The sequence below is a fragment of the Lates calcarifer genome, linkage group LG23, assembly GCF_001640805.2.
Source record: "Lates calcarifer isolate ASB-BC8 linkage group LG23, TLL_Latcal_v3, whole genome shotgun sequence".
Lineage (NCBI taxonomy): Eukaryota > Metazoa > Chordata > Actinopteri > Centropomidae > Lates > Lates calcarifer.
Window position 1 is genome coordinate 13,794,896 of NC_066855.1, and position 23,776 is coordinate 13,818,671.

Consider the following 23,776-nt stretch of genomic DNA (forward strand, 5'->3'; position numbering starts at 1 on the left):
ACAGTCTCACACACACGAAGATGCACTGTACAGAACAGGTACATACATCACTATTTATGTGTACGTAAATGAATAAGCATGAACACAATCAACAACACAAGCATACTCAAACACATACTGTATGTAAAAAAAAAAAAAATCAGAGGAGAATACACACACACTCAAAAAGTTTTTGTAAATTAAGAAACACACACACACACACACACATTGTAAACTCCCTAGAGTTTGGTCTGAGACATCAGAGCTCTGAACTTAGACAGGGATTTTGATTTTAAATGTAAATCACTGAGACGCACGCGCACGCGCACACACACTTATTCTGACATAAAACATTCAAGGATGACACACAAAAACCCAATATATACAGCATGAGTTAGAGTAACACACACTGAACTAACAGACAAATAAAAAATACCAACGTAGGGAGACAGATGGAGAGACAGACGAACAGATGGGAACGAGGACAAAGAGGAGGTCAGACAGAAGCATGGACATACAAGTCACTGTCACTGCTGAACTAGACAACAGGTGATAATGTGACCTTAAAGCTGCACCGGGCAAGATTTTAACATTAAAATACACTTTGTCACGAAATGACGCAAGAGCAAAAATAACACAGCCCCACATCCCTACAATTGAAATTCCAGAGATGTGCCCTGGTTTCCTTTTTTTGGAAGTGGCTCTTGACTATCTGGACTTTCAAGCATACGATGTTGCCCCGTGCATCTTTAAATGCAGTTCTTCTTAAAGGGTCAGTTCGCACAAAGTTACAAAAGAAAACATATGCTCTCACCTCTCACTCGTCATATATAGTTATGCAGACAGTGAAGTTTGGAACTGAAGTAATTCTGACCAAAGACATAGTCCCTATGAACTGATGTGAACATGATCAATGAAATTCCATTAACCTCCATTGTATTGGAGTTGAGACAGAAATCTAATAGACATATATCGTAAAACTTGGGCAAATAAAACCAAAACCATCTTCATTGCTAGATACCACTGGTGAGACGATGAGAAAATATGTTATTCATAATTTTGGTTGAACCAACATCTATGCTCTCATACACCTCTTCCCTCTCCTGTGCTACCAACTCCTACCCTCTGTTTTTCTTTCATCCGTACCCTGGTGTTGGAGCTGGTCCAGGTCCATGAATTTACTGGGTCTGGGGTTAAATCCCATGGCTGCCTCTCGCTCGGCCTCCCTCCGCTTCTGCTGCTCCTGCTGACGGGCTCTCCTCGCCACCTCCTCCTGTAGCTCGTCCAGCTCACTGCGCCCTGAGCCTGAGCACACACGTGTAGACACACACATAATGAGATGAAGAATAATGTGAGAATCAATCAAGTCAAATGCAAATTACAGTTGATAACATTTAAATACATGCAGAAATATGCACCTGTGTTGGTGCCGCTACCCCAGCTGGGTGAGGGCAGCTCCTGCAGGATGGCACCGCTGCTCTTTGATTTGGGCACCGAACGCCATGAAGGTCCTGACATCAGCACCCGTTTTTGTTGCCCCACCTCCCTAAACAGACAGAGAGAAAGAGACAAAAGGGGAAAATGTTGAGCAGACGATACAGACACACGAATGTGTTTATTGATTGAATTGTTGTTATGATCCAGTACTGTTGGACCATTTGTCGTGGTTAATATCACTTTGCTGATAAAGTGAAATTGAATGGAAAATCAAGAGTGACAAAGAAACCAAGAGAGGGAGAGACGACGAACAGCTGAGACAGAAAGGAAGTGACAGTAATTGTTATTTGTGAGTTTCCTACCTGTCGGGGCTGCTGCTGTTCCTCTCACTGCTCTCGTAGCCACTCTCCATCCTCTGAATCAAACGTGGCTGGTGCTCCACCCCTCTGAGAGGTGGAGGGGCAGGGGGACCCATCGTCCGCCCGCTGCCCAGAGACCTGGGCTGCCCGACCAGCCCAAAGCCCGCCTCCAACTCCCCGATCTCCCTCCCTTCCACCTCTTGCTGCCCTGGTTGTGTCGGTGGAGCAGGTCCCGCCAAGGGAAGGGAATCCTGGGGCTCTGGGGGGAGAGAGGGACCGGGCAGGGTGTTGTAGCCCAGAGAGGAGCCTCGCTGGCGGTTGAAGATGCTATCGATGTTCAGGGCCTCTCTCCTGGGCCTCCAGGTTGGCCTGTAGCGGCTTCCAGAAGAACTAAACACAAAGGTGTTAACACAGGATGTTACACGTTGTCAGGAGTGGTAAATACAAGTTGCTTGACTTTTAAAAACTACTACCAAGAAAGTAGAATAGCTCAAAAATACATGACCTACAAAATGACTTAATTACAGTTCAGGCAGGACACTCACTTAGAGCTTTAACCATTTATTGCAACAATAATATGTGTTTTAGTTTGGCTCTGCTCATGGGCTGCTTAAATATGAGAGGGCACAGACTGAGATATACATCTGATGAACATGAAGACATATTGTAAGAATCATTTGAAATTCAAATTTAAATTCATGTTAATTCAGGCAGAAGCTGGGGAGATGAAGGCAGTTAAATTGCTGAAAACAGGAAATGGTGTAGCAACAAGGATGCAGCGCTTGTATACAGATACTTTAGAAAGAGTGCCATATGTCTGTATAAAACAGTGTTGGATATTGTGGTTGTGGCCATCTGTCATTGGACAGTATTAGGAGCATGTGACCACAAAACCTGAACTTAGAGGATTTAGGATTCATTAATGAGTCCACTTGTAACTACCTTCAAAATACCCTATAAAGTTTTGTTTTATTTAAATAGAGCAGCATGACTAACACTCCTGAGCAAATACCAGAGGTGGTGAGTGATTTTAGTAAATAATTAGTAAATTCACTCATGCACTTATGTGCATTTTATGCTACTTTAATCTTCTTGTAAAACTGTAGTAAATTGTGTTTAAATCCAATATTTCACAAAAAAGCAACAATTATAGACACATCTGCATTAATCATCTCAGGACCCCTCAGATTTATCCTAACACCCTTTATAGAGGGAGCCTGACCTGTTGTGTAAGTGTATGTTAAGTGTTTAAAATAAGTTACAATAGTGACGATGCATCAGTGTTAACAATCTAATAATGTGCAAGTTTATATTGTTTGAGAGTGAGTTCTAAGGCAGGACGTCTGAAGTCCATGTGTGTCAGTGGTGCAGTACCTGGACTTGCTCTCACTGCTGGTGCTTTCATCCTCCCAGTGGGGGCCCCCAACCCCACCCTCGCAGCCCCCTACTCCTGACGAAGAGGAGGAGGACAGGGGACGAGAGGAGGAGGAGGAGGAGGTGAGAGGCCGGCGGGAGGAGAGGAGGAAGACGGCCGTCTCCTTATACTCCTGCAGGGGAGGAGAGGGAGGACGGGGAGGACCCTCCACCGCTAACTCTGAACATGGGAGAAAAAGAAGACAAAGTAAATCCAATAACATTTTTATTTATCCCACAGGGGGCAATTACGTAGGCAGCAGCGCAAGTAAATATGAGAATTACCACTAACGAGGCGCATAACCTGAAGAGTCTGCAGCAATGAAGCACAGGAACAAACAACTCACTTCATTTCCACTGAAATTTGAAAACTGACCTTTGTTTGCTCTTGTACTTACAACAAGTACTGCAGTTAAGTACTTTCTCTTACTCTCTGAAAACACTGTATTTGCAGTTGTTTGGAGCTTCCGGGATGTCTCGACTGAAGGTGCAGCTGCACTTTGTGAGTATAGATAACTTTGCTTCCGGACTTCAGTATTACCTCTGGCGTCAGCACTGTGCGGCGGTGTGCCGATTTCGTAATTACAGACCACCGTGGTCTGGGATTCACTGGAGAGGTGGCTGCCCGTGGACTGGTGGAGGGACCGGCTGCGAGAGGCGCGGTGACTCGAGCTGTCCGTTGAAGAGTCAGTACGAGTATCGCTGGATATGGACGGCTCCCGACCTGAGGGTGGGGGTGGGACAAGAGAAACAGAAATGACCTTTCAGTTAATCCTGCAATCCCATATGTTTAGAGTCAAAGGCAGGAAAATAAGTTCAACCTCTGCAGAATATGGAAGCAGAGGTTGGATTATAGGGTTTAAGGTCAGAGCTTCAAAGCTGTAACCTTGCATGCCCCTGGATGATAAACACAAAGTAATCTGATCTGATCTGTAGCAGAGTGTGTCATCTTTGCTGTACCGGAGTCTTCGCTGTCGTAACCAGCCTTGCTGCTGCAGTGCTGGAGCTCCAGCTGCGGGTTGGAGCTGGTACAGGGGTTGGGGCTCTCCTGCAGTATCACCGGCGTCCCACGGGGGTCAGCGTAGAGCAGCAGCAGGGGCTGATAGTGGCCTTTGATACAGCGAGACACCACGTCCTTCCACTTAGGGCCGATCTGGAGGTGCAGCAAGGGATCACACACACACACACACACATTTCCCAGCTTTATGGAACATAACTCATACTCAAATATACAGTGATACAACATAAGACCAGTTTTAGCACTGCACCAAGATTTAAACAAAGACAGGGATTAAACCTTAAATACATAATCAATCACAATCCGCCCCCGCTACAAAAGAACTGACCGTGCAGCACACAAACTAACACACAGCACAGTTCCAGTTGTTCCTGCTCTCACAGGCACAACTGGAGATGCAGCAGATACTGTACAGTGCACCCTCCCCGTGTTGCAGCATGCAGACTCTGTGAAACTGTGTCTCACCTCTTTGACGTGGGCGTCGTCGAAGTACATCCACTTGCGTATCTTGGTCTGGAAGAAGAAGGTGGAGTAGTGCTTACCGTAGTAGCACACCATGCCCACCAAGTAGAGCTCCGCCTGGCGAGCCCTCTCCTCTGTCACACGGTAGAACAACTACAGAGAGAGAGAGAGAGAGAGAGAGAGGAGGAGGGAAGGGAGGAGGAGGGGACAGGGAGGGAGGGAGGGAGAGATGCAGGGAAGAGAGGGAGAGGTGTGCGGTACGGGGGGAGATAGAGACAGAGGAGTTAATGTGAATACAAGCACATTTTTGCTCACCTAGTATATATGCTGCATGCAGTAATCCTTCACATACTGCCTTTTCTCAAACTCTTCACTTTCCTCTCCCTGTATACTGCACACAGCGTACCGTGCTGCATATCTGCTGCAGCTTTTCATGCAGAAATAATGCACAGATCTCACATTGATGTCTCAGTAAGGTCAGCTGCTGCAGACAGCTCTGCTGCTTTTTGCAGGTTTTACACAAAGACTGTGACACAAGTACTGAAGGTGTTTGTTCAAGTATGTTAACGTAACCTTCTATATAATCCCATCTCATTGTATCCCATATGGTTCAATACAGTAAACTTCAACAGTTACTTCAATACTTATTGATTACTTATTTTTAGTCAATTGATCATTAGTCTACAAAAGGTCAGTTAGTTTCCTCAGCCCAAGACAATGTTTTCAGATTGCTTATTTTCTCCAACCAACAGTTTAAAATACACACAGACACAATCTCATACATTAATCGATCAAAATAGATATTTATCATAAAGGATTGTCTATAATCTAATCTAAGGAGAGAAAGGACATAAAAGAGTGGAAGGTGAAAGCAGATGGAGACAAAAAGTGAAAACAGGACACACTGGATGCAGATGGATTCACTTTTTGTGATCTAAAAACTACACAAAAGCAGAAAATGCGATAGATTATGCCTCCGATTCTTATCTAACGACCAGCCTCGTCTCACAACCGTGGGATAAAAACTAGAGAAACGGCAGCAGGCAGAGACACGAGATAGAAGATAGAGGAAAGAATTTGACTCACTGTAACACATATTCATATTCACTGATCCATTATTCATACATATCACTTCAGAATGCGGCTGGAGATGTTACAGTGGCATTAAAATGCATCAACATTACTCAGTCATGACACGGAGCATCGGGGGTCGAACACGTGTGTCTGTGAGGTGTGAAAGCTGCAGCAGGAGATGCTCTGTATCAGACTAATGGAAGTGCTGGAACACGACTGATTCCATTCTGTATTTGTATTTATCATTAAGTATGTGTTTGTGGGATTTTAAAAGTGCATCCTTGCATTGTGTATATGTGTGACTGTGTGTTTGAACATGCTTCTGGGTATTTGTACCTCTGACCAGGAGGCAACGTTTCTTTTGTTACTGTTTTGTATTGTTTGTTAGCTAGCAGTCAGCGAGAACTTCATAGAGAATTTGAGACAAAGTCAGAGGGAAGTTCTGCCCTGGGACAAAGGATTCAAAGAGATTTAATTTATTTGCAAGTCCATGAATTCACTGTATTAACCCTTTCAACTCTCTGGACACAAAATACTTTTATAACAACTATCCTGAAACATGTATAGTTCTACTCTCATGCAAAATTATGGCATTTCTGAGTGGCCAAACTTGTCCTGACTGTTACCGTTTTAGTTTAACATGTTAGCATGCTAACATTTGCTAATTAGCTCTAAACACAAAGAAGGTTTTATTTTTTCATTTTTATTTGAAAAATACAGTGAAAATCTGTCCTGATGGTGGTGCTAGATGAAAAGTCAGGGATAACCAAAGTCATTTGGATTCATCATCTGGAAATGACAAATGTTTGTAGCAAGTTTCATTAAAGTCCGTCTGATATTTGGATGGGCTGTGAACCACACAGCTTGACACTGCCATCCCTCGAGTGCTGCCACTAGAGATGCTGGCACATGTGTGTTTTTATACTTTGACTGTCACATTTTCTATTATTACAGCCTCAAAATTAAAAGAGCCTTGTGAGACACTTAAAAATGCAGTCACCTCCACAAACATCTGTGCTTTATTATTTCTGATTACTGCCATTCATCTTAGAGTGCCTCTGGATCATTGGTACACACTGTGCACAAAGGCCTTTTCACTAACAAATCTAGTGCATTGTGTCTGTGTACTTGTGTCAGTGGTTGTGCGTAACTGCCTGGCTGCTCACATAAGCATATGTAACATACGATAATGGAATAATGAGTGTATAACAGTGTGCGTCATGTGTGTGTGATTCCCTTACATCTCCCAGACGAAGGCAGGTCCCCAAGCTGTGTATGACGTCCTCCGCCAGGTCAGAGTGGTCTGAATCCCACACCAGCCCGATGGACACAATCTCTGGTGAGTTCATCAGCACCCGGCGGATACGCAACACCTCCCCACAGTTACTCTGTAAAGGAGGGAAGGAGGGAAGGAGAGGAGGTATTTAAAAAAAGGAGAGCATGTGATCAAACAGGTTTATTCATCCTGTGTTAGGAGGCACGCAGTGTAACAGTGGTGCAAACCATCCCTTTATTTGGCAGTGATGAACACACGCATGCATGCAGATACGCACACAGATAGAGTGAACAGTACAAGAGTGAGGGGCAGAGATAAAAGGCAGGAGAAAAGAGATGATGAAAGGACTGTAAGAGAGAATGACAGAGGAAGAAGCACTGTGCTGAGTTGTATTTGTCCCTTGGGCCTTCTGTTGAGTTCAGAACCGTGTGTTCTGAATCCTTCCTTTGAGTCATGACCCACCGCAGAGCTGGTGCACACACACACACACACATACACGCACAAGCCTCCACACATGCACACACACAGGCATGCACACAGTGCTGGCGGAGCGGGCTCGGAAACAGCCTGAGAACACCCTGGCAACCAGACACTTTGCCAAACACAACACACACACACACACACACACACACATATATGCACAAACACACACAGAACCTCTCCCTTTGTGGGCGGCGGGCTGTCTTGCACTGGCACCAGAGATGGCAGGAAGGTATTTTGCCAGGGTCTGCTTCTCAATTCTCAGAGAGGGACACAAACACAAGCCTGGGAGCAGCAGCCAAACAGCACAGCACTGAGACACAAGCTATCTGTTAGTTTAGGACACGTTGACGGGACCCACAGTCTCAGTTAGCTCTCTGTGGTGTCTCACTGCTGAGAACAGCCGCTGACAACATCATTCATCAAATGATCGTACAAACAGATTTGCCCTGCTTCATAATACAACATTGATCGGTGCAGTCTCATCTCTGAATTTTATATGCAAAGATTTTTCTTTTTTTTTCTGCTGTGGCTATGCAGACCTTTCCCAGAGAGTGTGAGTTATATAATAGTGCTGCTGGTCAAAGGATACTGTAGGTTTGCAGAATGCTGATAGTGGCATTCTTCAGAGCAAAATGAAACAACTTTAGGAAAATATTTGCGCTTATGCTTCCTCACGATTCATACGGCACCAAAATAAAGAGACAATCCCACTTTTTATCAGCGTAAGGGCAGCTGAGGAGGCAGACTGCTGATGTAGGACTGATGAACAGTAAAACCACTGGGTGGAAAGTTACTGAGTACATTTATTATACTTAGAGGATGATTCCAGTTTATTACAAGTTAGGTCTTATTTTCATAGTTTTGGCTATCATTTCTACAAGTCATGATACCATTGTACCCACCCAAGTTATTGCTGGGATGTGGTAACGTGGTGACCTCGCTACAACAAAGTCCGACAGGGCAAGAAACATGAGCGACAGGTTGTTAACAAGTAAAACAGTTTAAGCTGGATTGTTTGAACAGCTTTATTAGAGGGTAAAACTAAAGCTGATGCACAGGTTGAGTGATAATTTTACGTTCTTACTGATTACTGATTGTTTGATCACTCATGGTTCGGATCACGTCAGACTCCTTTTTAGCGATTTCTCTGTGTCCCCAGATCTCAGCAATTAACTTGGCGAGTACAAAGTTATTATACCGATAAGAATCATGAAATCTACAAAATCTACAAAAACAAAACCCAGAGGCTTGTTCCACAAAACCGACAAGCGCTGTTATCATGCAGAATGCAAATGATCGCAGTGTAATTGTTGCTTGCAAATTGCTGATACAGGGCTCCAAAGGGCTCTTGCATGCTTGTGTCTGGGAAATGTGTCAAAATGAGCTGAGGGGCATTTTCTCCCAGTTTGCATGTCTCAGATTTAGGGAAACAGGCCCCAGGTTATAAAAAAGTAAAATTAGTCTTTAAGAACAATTTTGAGATACTTGTATTTGCTACTTTATACTTCTATGTGTAGGAAATATCCAACTTTTATCCCCTCTACTTTTATTTAAAAAGCAATAATAAGTTGTTACTTTGCAGATTAAGATTTTACATAAAAAATGGTCAGTTTATGAAATGTGATGCACTGTTGCAGATTAAAACAGTGGTAAATAAGATCACATGAATCTAGTATAATCTAATATGTTTGATACTTTAAGTACATGGAGCTTATGCTTAGAGCTATCATCAGATTCTGATTCTGGTCCTATATTGATAAATCCTGATTAACACATGAAATGTACGTGATGTCACTTTTTCCTACAAAGTTCTGCCCACTTAAAATGACACAGAAGGCTCTCGTGTGAAATTAATAAAATTGATCTAATTTTTTTCTAAAGTTGTGTGTTACCACTTGCGGCAAGAGGCTGACTGACAAATTAAATTCAATTTAGTTTCTAACCAACCAAATTTCAAACACCTGAAAATCATGTACCCAGTACTTCACAGTCTCCTCTGTCCTGTCTCCAATCTGGCACCTACAGTATCCTCCAGCAGCCTCACTCCATCCAAATACCATCACTTTGTTTGAGCAAAGCCCAAGGCGGTAATAACAAAAGATCAGTGCTGCAAGTGATGGAAGATAAACAGAGGCAGGTTATGTGAGTCCCGCAGGACTGCGCACACACTGTCAGCGTTTGGACTGTGAATAAGCTAATGGTGTTCATTAGTGTGGTTGCGGTGGTGGTGGTGGGTGGTGCCGCCATGCGAAAATAGGGGCAGCTGCTTGACTGTGCCCAGAGAGGAGGCTCTTTGTGCGGACACTTTGGCAGAGAGTGGGGCGGGTGAGAGGGGCCAAGCTGGATCTATTCAGCAGCAGCACTTTCCCATGTGGCAACAACAACAACACACAAACCTCCAGGACAAAGGAATTGCACACGTTCCTCTGTCCACCCCTTCACTACCTACACCTCTCTCTGTCTCTCTCTCTCATAGTTTCTTCTTTCTTTCTCCTACAGTAAACTCTCTTCAGTTTTTTTCACCCATAAATACACCCTTGAATTTAAAGGGAGTATGTTGGTTTTAAAACAACTTGTCCTGCTCACCTTAGCGCTCTTTAGTTTCCTGCTACAAGAAGGTGATGATCAGCACGTTTTTACTGTACAGGAGGTCAATGAGGACAGCTCAGTAAATGTTTTCAGCAACAGAAAGAGAGAGAAAAATGAATAGAAAATGCTAATAAGCCGATGGTTATGTAACAGAAACCGACCAAGTAAGAAGGTAAAAAAACAAATAAGACATGATGAAACTACCAAATTGGTTATGCTGCAAATTATACTTTAAAAAATCTGATTTCAGCATGTTTTTTGCATTATTTACTTTCTTACATTAGGAGGGGAAGTTAGCAGATTATTCTTCTTTTCTGAGAAACAAAACTCAAAACCAAAAGTTCAAGATGAACACGTAGAGGGACAAAAGAAAGAAGAAGAAGAAAGAAATGGCCCTAATCTGACGGGGTTTAGTTGCCGAGTGGAGTATGTGTTCCATATGTTGTGAGTGTTTGTTGTGTGTGTATACTGTGTATGCTCTCACAGGGCAGTTGCGCAGGTCTCCCATGTTGCTGGCGTTGCGGAGCAGCTCTCCAAACATGTCCGGTGTGGGTTTTTCTCTGCACTCCAGCATCCTCACTGCCTGGTTACTGCAGCATTAGACACACACACACACACACACACACACACACACAATAATTGTTATGAATAGAAGAAAACATCTAAAACAATTTCAGTTCTTTAAACTCTTGTGTCTTTGTTTCTCCGGGCCGCATTTAGATATCGACACATGTGACGAACAACACGCCGTAGAATTCAGAGATTTGCTCGGCAGATGTTCAGCCAGAAATACCACAGAAAATAAAACAATTGTCTGCAAATTATGTCTGGCCCTGCATATTGCTTAGGCAACCATTCACACACAGCTACACTGACTCTGAGTCAGTCCCACAGGCATTTCCTCATCTGCTTTAATAAAGAAGAGGAAATGAAGAAAAAGAAAAGAAGGAAAAGTAAGAACAAATCTAGATTACACAATCAGAAATTAAGGCTGTGAAAAACAGCAAGTTTCGAAATCCTTTCTAATCGTGGTCTTTGACCTTCGTGAAGTTGCTGTTACTGAATAACAGTGTAGAAACAGTGATGTTGTTACAGTTATTAAAGGGCAAACTCATCTATAACTAGAATCATTTGATCAAAAAGCTTTACTTGTGGAACAAAACCGTATTTTTGAGACAGGTTTCCTTTGGCAAAGCTGAAAGCAGTGATACAGAGCTGCATTCATCCCTTTTAAGTGCAGTTGTCCTCTGAAAGGACAAACTCAAATGTACGTTATTATTATCTGTGAATACCAAATGAACTTGTGAGAGCTTGTCTGCAGTTTGGTACCATGTGTGGGATTATGTGTGCAATGAATCAGCATTGTTTTTCCTGGTGAAGTATTCCTTTAAGAATAACGATTTTTAAAAACCATCCAAATCTCTCCTCTTCCCCGCTCTCCTCCCCCCTGTCCTCTCCTCCCCCCTGTCCTCTCCTCTCTTCTCTCCTCTCCCCCTCTCACCCCTTCCATTAGCCTGAAATGAACTCAACCTCTTCACTCCCCTCTCTCAGTCGATTTTGCCCTCTCCTCTTCAGATGCACAGGCAAGATGTGAGGCTAAGAAAGCAGAGAGAGCAACAACAACAACAAACACACCAGCCGGGAACACATTTGTGCCTCTGTTTACTTATGTCTGAGTTCTGCTTGAACCAGATGTTTGTTTTATCTTTTTGTTGCCCGCTGATTATCTTACTCATGTTGACTTTTGCATATTTGGCTATCGCGACTGTAAACAACAGGCTCCACTAAGGGTAAAAATAGCTTGGCAGTGCTAACAGGCACAAACACGGAGCGGTGGCACCACTGCTGTGCCCCACAACTACCTTGACACAGTGTGTTTATTTGTACTCCCCCCCCCCCCCCCCCCCCATTCATCCCTCTATTTCCTCCGCCGTGTTCCATTTCCAAAAGGGATGTGGAGTGATATATCCTCTTATTTCCCTCTCATTCGTAGTCTTTTCCGACCCACTGTTCCACTTATAGATTTATGTTGCCCCCTGGGTCTACTGAATCAAACAGCTGATTGATTACTTCCCCTGTTCCTTATTTCATTGACTCAGAGCATGTGCAATTTTTATGTAACAGCTCTGAGGATGCGCACATGCTTCTCCCTTGTGTGTGTGTGTGTGCAGGCTACCTGAACACAGGAGGGGCATTATGCACAAGCTCACCTGCTCTTGCATATGCATGAACATACACGTGCGTGTGCATAATGTGTCTGTGTGTACATGTGCATGTGTGTGTAATTGTGCTCACAGTTCAGTGTTCAGCAGGGACCCGTGCAGGAAAGAAGAGAACACGCTGTACCTTCCTTTACTGCCACCCAGCCTCAGCTTGCTGCCAGATTTACTGCAGTGTGTGTGTCCGTCTGTGTGTTTGGGTGTGTGTCTGTGTGCGCGTGTGCGTGTGTAGGTGTGTGTCTGGTCTTACCAGAGGGATGTAGTGGAGATGTAATGAACCATCTGAATGAAGGGCAGGGGGTCTGACGTGGCTCCACAGCTGTTACACACACACTGCAAACAACAAACACGTCCTCAGATTCATCACAGGACGTCATGTTTTTCAAAATGTTTGCGCTGAGGATTATTTTTTAATTAAAGCCCCAAAAGTGAACCAAGTAACAGCTCTTTAAAGTGACAATCTCCTACCTGTTCGAACAGAGTCATGGCAAACTTCTGGTGTGGTATACAGTGTTTGGCTGTGCAGATGTCCTCTCTGCTCTCAGCGCTGATGTGGAAGTGGATACGCATCAGGAGATTCTCCTGAGAAACACAGACAGCAAAACGGACGTCAATTAACGTGTTTGTACGTGTGTGATAAGTTGGGATATGCGCTTGTTTATATTGTATACATGTGTGCAGCATGTACATGTGTTGGATGTGTGTGTGTGTGTATGTTTGATCGTTCCTCTCTGTTGGTGCTCTTGTTAATCCGACCGTGGGAGCAGCATCTATATTTCATAAGAAGCCGACGGATTCCCTGACTGAACACATTTACTACCAATCGATCAGACAGCGCCTCTCAGGCACACACATAAAACACACAGACACACACACACACACACACACACTGTGGAGTTCTTGAAGCCAGAAAAAAAGAGACAGAGAAAGAGAGTGAAGGTGGAGAAAGCAACAGGAAGGCTTGAGGAAAGGGAGTGTTGTGTGAAAAGAAGATGAGGAAAGTGTAAAGACTTTTCATATTTAAAACCTGTACTAATAACATTTTCTTATCGTAATTTTCCCCTTTTAATAAATGACCAGGTTTATTCCAAAATAAGACACGCACCGTTTGAAAAATACAACACCCTCGCCATCGAATATAACTACTGTGAAGATATTTGCATCTGAGGAAGTAGACTTCAAATGTTATATGATAAAAGAGCATAAAGGCTACATACACATTACTGAGCAGTGTCTTGATCAAATCATTAATATGAGATATGTGCTACTAATGAGTCATGTAGTGATGTGGTGACCTGAGTGTGATCAGATCTTAATAGTGTATTTTAAGAACTTTCATCTTCAAATATTCAAATTCAAATTCAAATTAGTCGTTTTAATTCGTTTTTCTTCACTGTTGTAATTCAACTTCATAACTTTATACAAATGATTTTAAATGGCAGATTAGCCGGTGTGCTTGGATGTGTCCGGTTTCTTTGTTGTGCTGGTCGGTGTGGTCACGTGGTTAAAATTAGGCCTCCACTTTCTATCAGTTTAAAGACACAGGGGCCGGACAAAGTAGCAAGGAATACCTCACAACACAATGCAGTGTAATATACCAACAAACACCAACTGCATCCTCATGAACAAGAGTCAAAACACCAACTGAATATTAAACACTTGACAAAAAACACATTTCTTTGAGGCAGCTGTACTGGATATCCCCTGTCCCCTGAAGATTTCTGACTGCAGTCAAGATCTGGGAGTTCCTCAAACAGGGCTTTAGGCAACCCCTCAGCTCTCCCATGTGTGTGTGTGTGTGTGTGTGTGTGTGTGCGTGTGTGTGTGTGTGTAGCCATGTGTTGTCACACACTCACAAAGCACTCGGCAGCGTCGTCCATGATGCCCAGTTGAAAGCGTTGTTCGTCTTGGAAAGTCTTGGCCAGAGCGCTCCGCAGTGCATCTGATGGCAGCACACGCTCACTGCTGAACTGGAACTGAGCAAAGATACTCTGCAAACACACACACACACACACACATACACACACACACACACACACACACACACACACACACCATATAGAAATCCATTAATTCTTTATTTCGCTGCTACAAATATATACTGTGCCAAAAATGCTTTTCCTGAAAGACCCCTGCATTGTTGGAGTGCGTCCATGCACACATGTATATATTAATGTGCCTATGTATTTTTATTTATTTCTCTCAGACTGAAACAAAACCCTCTAAACACATTTGTCCTGTAAATCGGCACCATGTTCTGTCAACTGACCCATAAAACAGAACCAGTGGAACTAGTTGTCAGCTTGTCAGGACCAAAGTGCTGCACAACAAAACCCAGACTGGACTAAAACAAACGCCTCACAGCACAGCTGGCCTCAATATCAGCCCATATCAATAATAAATGGCATTTGTAGTGCACTTTTCTCTGACAAAAACAGCTCTCAGAGTGCTTTGTAGCAGTAAAATAGAAACCAAATCAAACTGTTGCGGGGGGGTGCTCGGAGAGAAAGCTAGGCCACTTAAGTGTGTTTTGAGGGCAACGTTCAGAGACCAAAGAGGAGGATCAGTCAGTTTGGAGAGGGGAGAGTTGTTTACACTCTTTACATCCAGGCAGATCCAGACAACTCCTAGACCAGTATCATGACCTCTATATGACCATCCAGTGTTTTCTGTTTTGTCCTGGTGCTGCTGTATTATTTGCATGTGTAGGGGTATTATCATTATCACCTCTGCCATTTCAAATGCTCCTGACAGATTTCCACTCAGTTGTATGGAACGTTTGGTGAAGGCGAAACGTCTGTATTTGTAGTGTGAAGCACCTTACATCTCCTAAACCACTGCCCTCCAGTTCTGTTGGCTCGTGACCCCTTTTAATACACCAGTGTCTATTTGAAACTCCTCATCACAGCTGTCAGGAGTCTATGAGTTGAGAGTTTTCATCTCTACACTACTCAGATTGTGTCTTTTAAAAAAAACTAAAAAGATTTGACTGTTAGATTAGTTTATTTTAAGTTCATTTTAAAAAATCACATCTTTTTTGCTTTCCCTTTTAATTATCATGTGACTCCTCAGATTTATCTTGTGATCCACCCGACAGGCCCTGACTCCCAGTTTGGGAATCACTGTCTTAAACTGTGAGGCACAGAAGTAAAATTTATTCAAGATAAAGCTTGATACCGATTTTATACAGTCATCAACAAATTTGGTTCATAAAATATTTGGATGACCTGAGAAAATTGATTATTGATAATCAAAAATTGATATTCATATTTGTATTTCCTGTATAGTTGCCACATTTCTTTAGGCATACATTTTTGACTTAAGCACCTTAAACACATTGTGTAATTAGAAGCAACTTTAGTTGATAGGTGTACATGTTTACTCTGAGCAACATGATCAATTCAAATGGTCGTAACCTTTATTTTCTCCTAATATCTTGGCTATCAAACAGCAGGACCATGTGTACTACTATCTGATCCAGATGCAGAATTAACATCTCTAAATATTTTGTTACATTTAAAGGACAGTGCAGTCTTTGTGGAGTTAGATACATTCCGAGTTCTTTCTAGTTGTTATTACTGTTGTAAATAGTGGCAGAAACAGCAGCAGTAGCAGCAATAGTTTTAGTTGCAGTAGTAACCGACAACATGGTCAGTTACTCTGTGGCCCATGTGGGTTAAAAATTACTAAGTCCAGATTAATCATCACTGTAAATGTGGGGATTTAAGTCTGAACATGAGAAGTGAAACTACAGCTGAAGCAGAGTCAGTGAGACTAACTTTTGACTGAGGGTGAACTGAAGGGAGCTGAGGACGTCTGAAGTGGGAGAGATAAGAGCATGGATGCCTCTCTCCAGATTGCCAACGGATAAAAATGACCTAATTTTTTGTTGGTAAGAATTCTCAGCTGGAAAAAGCTAAACTATTTTTGACCAACACTAAAACAGCCCAAAACAGAAATAAACAGGAGCCGGTTTGATGTGTCAGAGCAGCGGTTGGTGCTGTGGACTCAGACTGCTCCTGGTTTTCCATCCCAGCAGTAATTCAATCACTGATTAGACGGCTGGACTGAAAACCAGCAGGTGCTCGGTGTCCTGAGGACTCACAAACAATGTATTAAGTGACAGAAAGAAATTCGAACATAGTCATTTCAGCAGCCCACATGAATCATCGGTTTGTATCCACACTGGCTCCATTCAAGTTACTAAATACATTTAAGGAAATTTTGGGACTAAGACATGTATGTTTGTCTCTCATTTGTTTATCTATGGAAGCAGCTTACAGACAGCGACAGAAACAGTGCATTTAGACATATTTTAGTGTAAAATATGAACATTTAGGAAACTGAACATCTGGTTGGACAGCGCCGAAGCAGGTCACACTGCAGGGTTGATTGGAGAAATGTATATGAATGTTTTGATACTGTTCCCACCATAAAAACTTTTAACAATCGTCAGTGATTAGAATTAAAGCAGAGCACAGCTGCTTTTCTTTATCATGGATAAAACAACAAACTTTTAACAGTTACCTTTAAAGGGGATTGAATGCTTGATATTTAAATGGTTCTAGGTGGTGCTACTTTAAAACAGAGACTAGTGCAGAAACTGTTAGTTGATTCATTGATTTATTGAGCAATTAATCTCTGTCATAGTTTTTCATGCACAAATGCCAAACATTCACTAGTTCAAGCTGCTACACTATGAGGATTTTTATAACAAACTCTCTGGGTCTCTCTTTGGGTTTGGGAATGTTTGACTACATCACTTTAGGCTTAAAAAGTTTGGACAGTGAAAAATCACCATTTTCTGACACTTTTAAACCAAACTATTCACTCATTAATCCAAAAACATAATGGCAGAATAGCTAATGAAAATAATCATTAGTTGCAGCCCGAAAAAAGAGATAAGACTTTATTGAGCCATGAGGGGAAATTCACAAATAATAAATATTGCAATATGAGTAGCAATATACACTAATGTTTGTAATGTTTGTCGTGTTGTAAGTTTGTAATGCATAAAATCCAGTTTTTATGTTGTGGCTGATCAATTTATATCTGAATCCAAACTGAACTGTTTTAGTCTGGCTAACAGAGAAAAAAGTTTTTTTTTTTAAATGAATTGAAATGGTTTTAAAACTTAAATTATAAAACAGTTGTTGAAAATATTCAAAAAAAAAAACAAACTTGGTGCAGGTCAGATGCTGCACTGTGACTGAGCTGAAGTGGAGAGTGAGTCAGACAGCAGCACTGATGGAAAATCACAGCTTACTCACTTCTGGTGACTGGTGAGCTTCAGTTACTGTAAAACTTGAAAACTAAAACGCTGTGTTAAGAAAAGTCATCGGCTTTGGAAAGAGGCCATTTTAAAATACTAAACCCTATCACTTAAAAGTTAGATTAATATGTGACTAATTTGCATGAGTGGATACATTTTGTAAGAGACTTAATGCCTTAATTGCCAATGCAAAATGCTCATAGTGAACATATCTGCAACATTCACTGTCTGTGTGTTTGACTTGTTTTCCAACAGCATTGTCCCAGTCTGGCAACTAAAGCATGATGAATGCTTTTCTGGTTATTTTTAGAGACAAATGTTTTGACTTGATTAAGGTCAGCAATAGATCAGTTAATTAATATATTCATTATTGATTGATCTACTGATTATTTTTTAGATTTTGTTTATTCAATTATTTAGTCTATGAATTGTAAATAAATAAAGTGGATAAAGTTGGAACAAAAGAATATCTGGTATATATGAAGTCCTGTACTTCATATGTCAAACCATTCAGCCCGACCTCCACCCTATAGCTTCTGCGCCATACAGGGATGTCACAATATGCAATATACAAGTTTGAAGTATCTCTGACTGGTTACTCAACCTAAAACACAGCAAAAAGTTTTCTTTCCTCAACCACAACTCTACCTAGGACACCAACTTTAACTTTCCAAACTTTCCAAATAAGTTAATGAGTGTTCAAATTAATATGAGATCCAGCAGGTATTCACATCACAGAATCCATCACGAGTCAAACCTAAATCTGTGTGAGATTCAGAGGAGTCGTTTCCTGGATGTAGTCACAGTTTTATTTCCCGTCTTTTTGTGTTTGCTTATTTTGAAATGTCAGAAGTCGTCATTGACATTTTGGGAGCAGATTACCTGTTAAAGATGGCTGTAGGCCACAATAGGCTTCAGCCTGTGAGTGTGGCTGAGTGCGTGCAGGCTGAGGGTTGGCAATGGGAAAGGTAATGCAGTCCTGCTGACAGGGAGCAGAGTGTGTGTGTGTGTGTGTGAGAGAGAGAGAGAGAGAGAGAGAGAGAGAGAGAGAGAGAGAGAGAGAAAGGGAAACAGAGAAAGAGAGAAGAGGAAAAAGGCAATGTGTGAGCAATAGGGTGTGTGTGTGTGTGTGTGTGTGTGTGTGTGTGTCTGTGTGTGTGTGTGTGTGTGTGTTATGGTGGCTGTGCTGACTGCAGCAATGCGCCAAGGAGAATGGAGGGGGAATATACCCTACAGAGAGAGGGAGGGAGGGAGGAGAAGAGAGGAGAGGAGGAACAGGGAGGGATGAGGCAGAGTGAGTAAGAGAGGGAGGTTTGTGTGTGTTTAAATATATATATATATATATATATATATACGTGTGTGTGTGTGTGTGTGTGTGTGTGTGTGCGCGCGCGCGCGCAGTGCTCTAAGTGTGAAGACAGGAGCAATCTACACCAACTCCCACATTCATTCATCTTTCTCCTTTCTTCTCTCCCATTTTCTCCTCTTCTTCTCTCCTCCTATTGCGGTGTGTGTCTGTGTGTGTGTTCAGGTATCTGCATCTAAGTGTGTGTGAGTGTTTTGCTGTTGAGAGAGATAAAGTGTTGCAGTGATTTCTAGAGGGATAGCCACAGGCAGCCTCTGAACTTATGTTTACTACAGCGGCGGGCGTCTTTATCTGCTGCAGATAAACCGAAATTCACACACAATCCCTCCAAAATAAAAGAGCCCATCACAATCATTTATCTCTTTGGTTCCCTAAAATGGATGTTTGAAAATTTAACACACCATTAAAGTTCATTTGGTGTGTGTCTCGGCTGGTTATTCAAAGACTTTTATCTCCGTTGCCGTGGGGACTACAGCTACAAACAGACTTAAAGAACAACGTTACATCTGTTCATTTCTGACAAAGGGGAGGTGGTGACAGGATGGTTAATGGAAACTGACAGGAAAATGTGAACACTTAACACGGCGACAATACCTTTGATTCGTACACCCACAGCTGAGTCACACACAACACGCCCACAAGCCCCTTTGTGTGTGTGTGTGTGTGTGTGTGTGTGTGTGTGTGTGTGTGTAGCATCCCAGAGTGGTAAGAAAGATTTGTGAGAATCTCAAGGTGCATGTGTGTAGCGGTTTAATGTGTGCAGCATGCAAGTAAGATTTGTGTGCAAGCGTAGGGGTGTCTGTGTGTGTGCATGCGCGCACAGCATCCCAGCGTGGGCTCTCTGCTAGCTCAGCGCTTTCAGTCAGCCAATTAATTACAGAGAAGCGCTTGAGACAGAACAGCGTGTAGAACACACACATCGACACTGCTACACACACACACACAGGCACGCACACACACTACTACACCACAGCACATTACACACAACTCTTCCCCTCACTCAGACACATATTTGTCATCATTGATGCAACAAATGGCTGGCGCAGAGCTGCATAAGCCTTGTTCATTATGAGGGTTTCATGATGTTACAGATCTTCATCTTCTGTTTGGCCACTTTCTATCAGCAGCTGCTGGAACACAACAGTGATTCAACCTGTAACTATGTTATAAAAGCTTTTCCGTGAGCAGTTCCTGAGCAGCTCTTCACTGGTTTAAAAAAAAAAAAAAAAAACTGTCTGGTGCAGAGTATGTGATGCTTTTTACACAAGAAGAGAGAGAAAATGGCTAGTAGGTAAAAGTCCTGCATTCAGGTGTTTAAAAGTAAACAAGCGAAATATCAAGTATTTAGTTTAATTTAGTTTTTGGCAAAGGAAAAGAAACTAAATGGGAATTGAATGAGATGGGAAAGAAGGACAAAAAGAAGGAAGCGTGAAAGGAAAAAAGGACAAACTGAGAAGGAAATGTTTAAAAATGAAGGAACACAGTGACAAACCAGACAGAAAAAAGGAAAGAAGGAAAAAGGTAAAGAGTAAAGACAAATCATATTGTTTCACCCCTGTCTCCTAGAAGTGACATTTCTACACAATGAAACTGCAACAGCAAATACTTTTTGTAGGAAACGAAACTACGCCCAGATTACGTTTGTTGTTGACTCCTGTATTTGGCAAATATGTTGATAGTCAACATATCAGCTCAAATTTAGGGTCAATAATGTTTTTGCTTTAAACTGCTTAAACTATACGTAAAATGAATGATGGACATTGACACTGTATCTCTGATCAGAAAGACTTTAAAAAGCGCAGCCTTGTTTTTGTCGTTAAAAAGATGAAAGTCAGGAGGGGAACAAGAAAGAGTGTATTAGCGATGACATGACTGTATGTAAAGTCGTGTTACTCTAGTTGACAGATAAATGTAGTGAGGTAAAAAGTACAGTGTCATCTTCTGAAATGTGGTGGAGAAAATGTTGAAAGCCCATTAAAAGAGAAACACTCAGGTAAAACTAGTACCTCATAGCACACGAGTACACCACTTCAGGTAATGTACTTCAGTACAGACCTATGTTTACATTTCTAATATCAGTGTTTGTGCATCAAACAGAAGAAATAAAGAGGAAAAAAACTTTAAAAACTCAAACTTACTCAGCAGCAAATCGCTGTTCTGTTAGAAAAACAAGTAATCTGAGAGAAAGTGCCATAGAGAAAAACGTCAGAGTAATGTTCGCTGCTTCAGGTTTACAGTTTAGACCACCATAAGCCATTAGAGGACAAAGAGATTGTTTTTACCTTTAAAGCGCAGAAGATACACGAGTCCTCCATGCACTTGTGCGTGGTCAGCTGTCGAAAGCTTCGGCGAAAGATGTCGAGATGCCACAGAACCTGGGAGATAAAACACACGCATTTATTCACAAAGAAAAAAACAAAACAAAACAAAAAGGATCAACATCTATGATTTTTAATGGGATATATATTTTGTTATTAGCCCTATGAATAATGTTTGGTCACTGGACCTGAGGCCTATTTCCCTTTCTGTCTTAATCCTTTTCTCACTGTACTTTGTTCATTTGCTACACTTTTGCCCTCTCTGTTTATTTCTCTGTGCTGCAGCAGTTTTTTAAAAGTTTGTTGTTGTTTAATTCTTCATTCCTACAGAAGTTACCATCCTGTCTATTTCACAGGAGGAATGGACACAGTAGAATCTACTTAAATATTATTTTCACTGGGCTTTCAAAGCTATCATGTTAGTTTAAAACTTGTGTGTCTCACATGATGCTGCTTTTTACCACAGTGTTGCTTAAGTTGTAAGTAGGCAAACAAATACAATATTTTTAGACCAGTGGTTAACACATCCAAAAGTCCCATTTCCACACATTTAACATGTGACCTGTATCTAGATCTGATGCGATTTAGGGATAGACCAAAAGTGCCACAATATTTGCTGATTCCTTTTTTTGTACTGTAAATTTGAATAACCACATCACCACATAGTAACAAGAAAACATTTACTTGCATCACATGACATTTTACACAGAAATAAGCAATAATCACTGGAATAATCATATTAAAAACCCTGTTAAAGGTGCAGATACACCTCAGCTAAAATTGGTGATGACAGCTCGCAGTTGCCCATTGCCATAGTAACACAACATGCTTTCTGGCAAGTTTTCCAGGTGCACAGCAGTCGGAATTAGCAACTGACAGAGCAAGTGATGATAATATTTGAAGGGAAGCGTTATTATGGAGGGGTGCTGTGGTCAAAAAAGCTTACATTACATTATCTGGATAATGTGTGTCAAATATCAGATGTTTGAATCGACAAACAACTCATGTCTTCTGCTCGTGAGTGAACCTTTCTCACAAAAGTTTCTCGCTGAAAATGATGAAGCTGTTCTGTAATATTTTTGTATCAGGAGGTTAAAAGCTCAACTGGCTGTCAACTTACTATGGCAACCACAGCCGTTCACTTTTCTGTAGGGCTTTCTTAATTATCCTAAATGTTTATAAGGAGAAATAATGTTGAAATCCTGGGGTCTGGTTTATCATAAACTATTTTTTTCTGTTTTGAGTGTATACATTTAGGCAAAACATGATTTTCAATCAAGTTCCCTGTTGCTTTAAAAAATTAAGCAATATTTGCTGTGCTAAAATTGAATCAAATGACTTCCTGTAATGCAAGAGGTTTGCGGAGAATCAACACCACAGTCTGCAGCTCTGTGTGGCGTTCAGCCATTTTCAGCTAATTGTTTTTCCCAACAGCTCCTACTGAGTGTGCTCTCTACTTTGTATATTTTCAGCAACCAAAGAGAGGCAGAGGCAGAGATTCGATGAGACAGACAGACAGAAAACAACGAGGAAGAGCACATGGAAACTGGCAAAGAAGTGGTCTGCAAGAGGTAGACATCTTCTTGTTCTCTCTCTCTCTCTCTCTCTCTCTCTTTCTCTCTGTCTCTCTCTAGTGCATAATTAGAGGAAGGAGCTCTTAGTACATTCATTCAGCATGCTGAAAGATAATATTGACACAACACTGTCCCTCAGGCTTCGACTAAAATCTGCAGCACAGGACCACACACGCACACACACACACACACACACACTTACAGTATGCACACACAGTTGAAAGTCTACACAAAAGACACTCACACTCACATACACAAAACCAATATATATGGCAACCTTAGCAATACAGGTCTGCTCTGTGTGTGTGTGTGTGTGTGGTGTGTGTGTGTGTGTTAAGGAGAGAGTGATAGGTGGAGGAAAGAGGGGGCGGAGGATGACAGACTGCATGCTGACGCCAGTGTATGCGTTCTATCTTTCCCCCCTCTCTGTTTCCCCTCCTCTCTGTAGTTTATTTGGTCGTGATGAATCGGCTCCCTGCACAGCACTGCAGCAGCCACAAGGAGGGCACACTCTCTCCATGCCCATCTCTCTTTATTAGTATCTATCTATCCATCTATTTATCTATCCATCTCTTTTTCTCCTCCTCTAAGTACACCTCTCGTCTTTCTCTGCTGTTCTGCCATTTGTGTCATTTGCCCCCTCCCCCACCCCCCGGCTTGAAACAATAGAAAGACTGCAGGAGCTTCTTAGGGAAAAGAAACTACAGTAAAAGTAATTAGCAAACATAAAAAGTGATGAAACAAACACAGAATAGAAACTGACCTCATGAACTTATGCTTTTGGGAGGTCGCCATCTCCCTGCTACATGTCGTCACTGTAATTTGTGTGACTGAGTTGAAGAGCCTGTATTGATTGCTGCTGGTGGTCGTGTCTCCTTGTTTGTGATGTCAGATGTTTACAGGCTCATAAACATGATGAAATACTACCTGTATTTTC

General features: G+C 41.9%; 1 protein-coding gene across 1 annotated transcript in view; it reads right to left on the reverse strand.

Annotated features, from left to right (window-relative positions):
- Positions 1-23,776, reverse strand: part of LOC108882880 (inactive ubiquitin carboxyl-terminal hydrolase 54) — a 53,216-nt gene that overhangs the window by 12,518 nt on the left and 16,922 nt on the right. Inside the window, 13 exon segments of the mRNA XM_018675625.2 lie at positions 1,126-1,284; positions 1,398-1,525; positions 1,779-2,165; positions 3,150-3,369; positions 3,730-3,912; positions 4,149-4,341; positions 4,672-4,821; positions 6,984-7,130; positions 10,575-10,680; positions 12,560-12,642; positions 12,778-12,891; positions 14,166-14,300; positions 21,230-21,322. Coding sequence (XP_018531141.2) covers positions 1,126-1,284; positions 1,398-1,525; positions 1,779-2,165; positions 3,150-3,369; positions 3,730-3,912; positions 4,149-4,341; positions 4,672-4,821; positions 6,984-7,130; positions 10,575-10,680; positions 12,560-12,642; positions 12,778-12,891; positions 14,166-14,300; positions 21,230-21,322 — 2,098 coding nt within the window.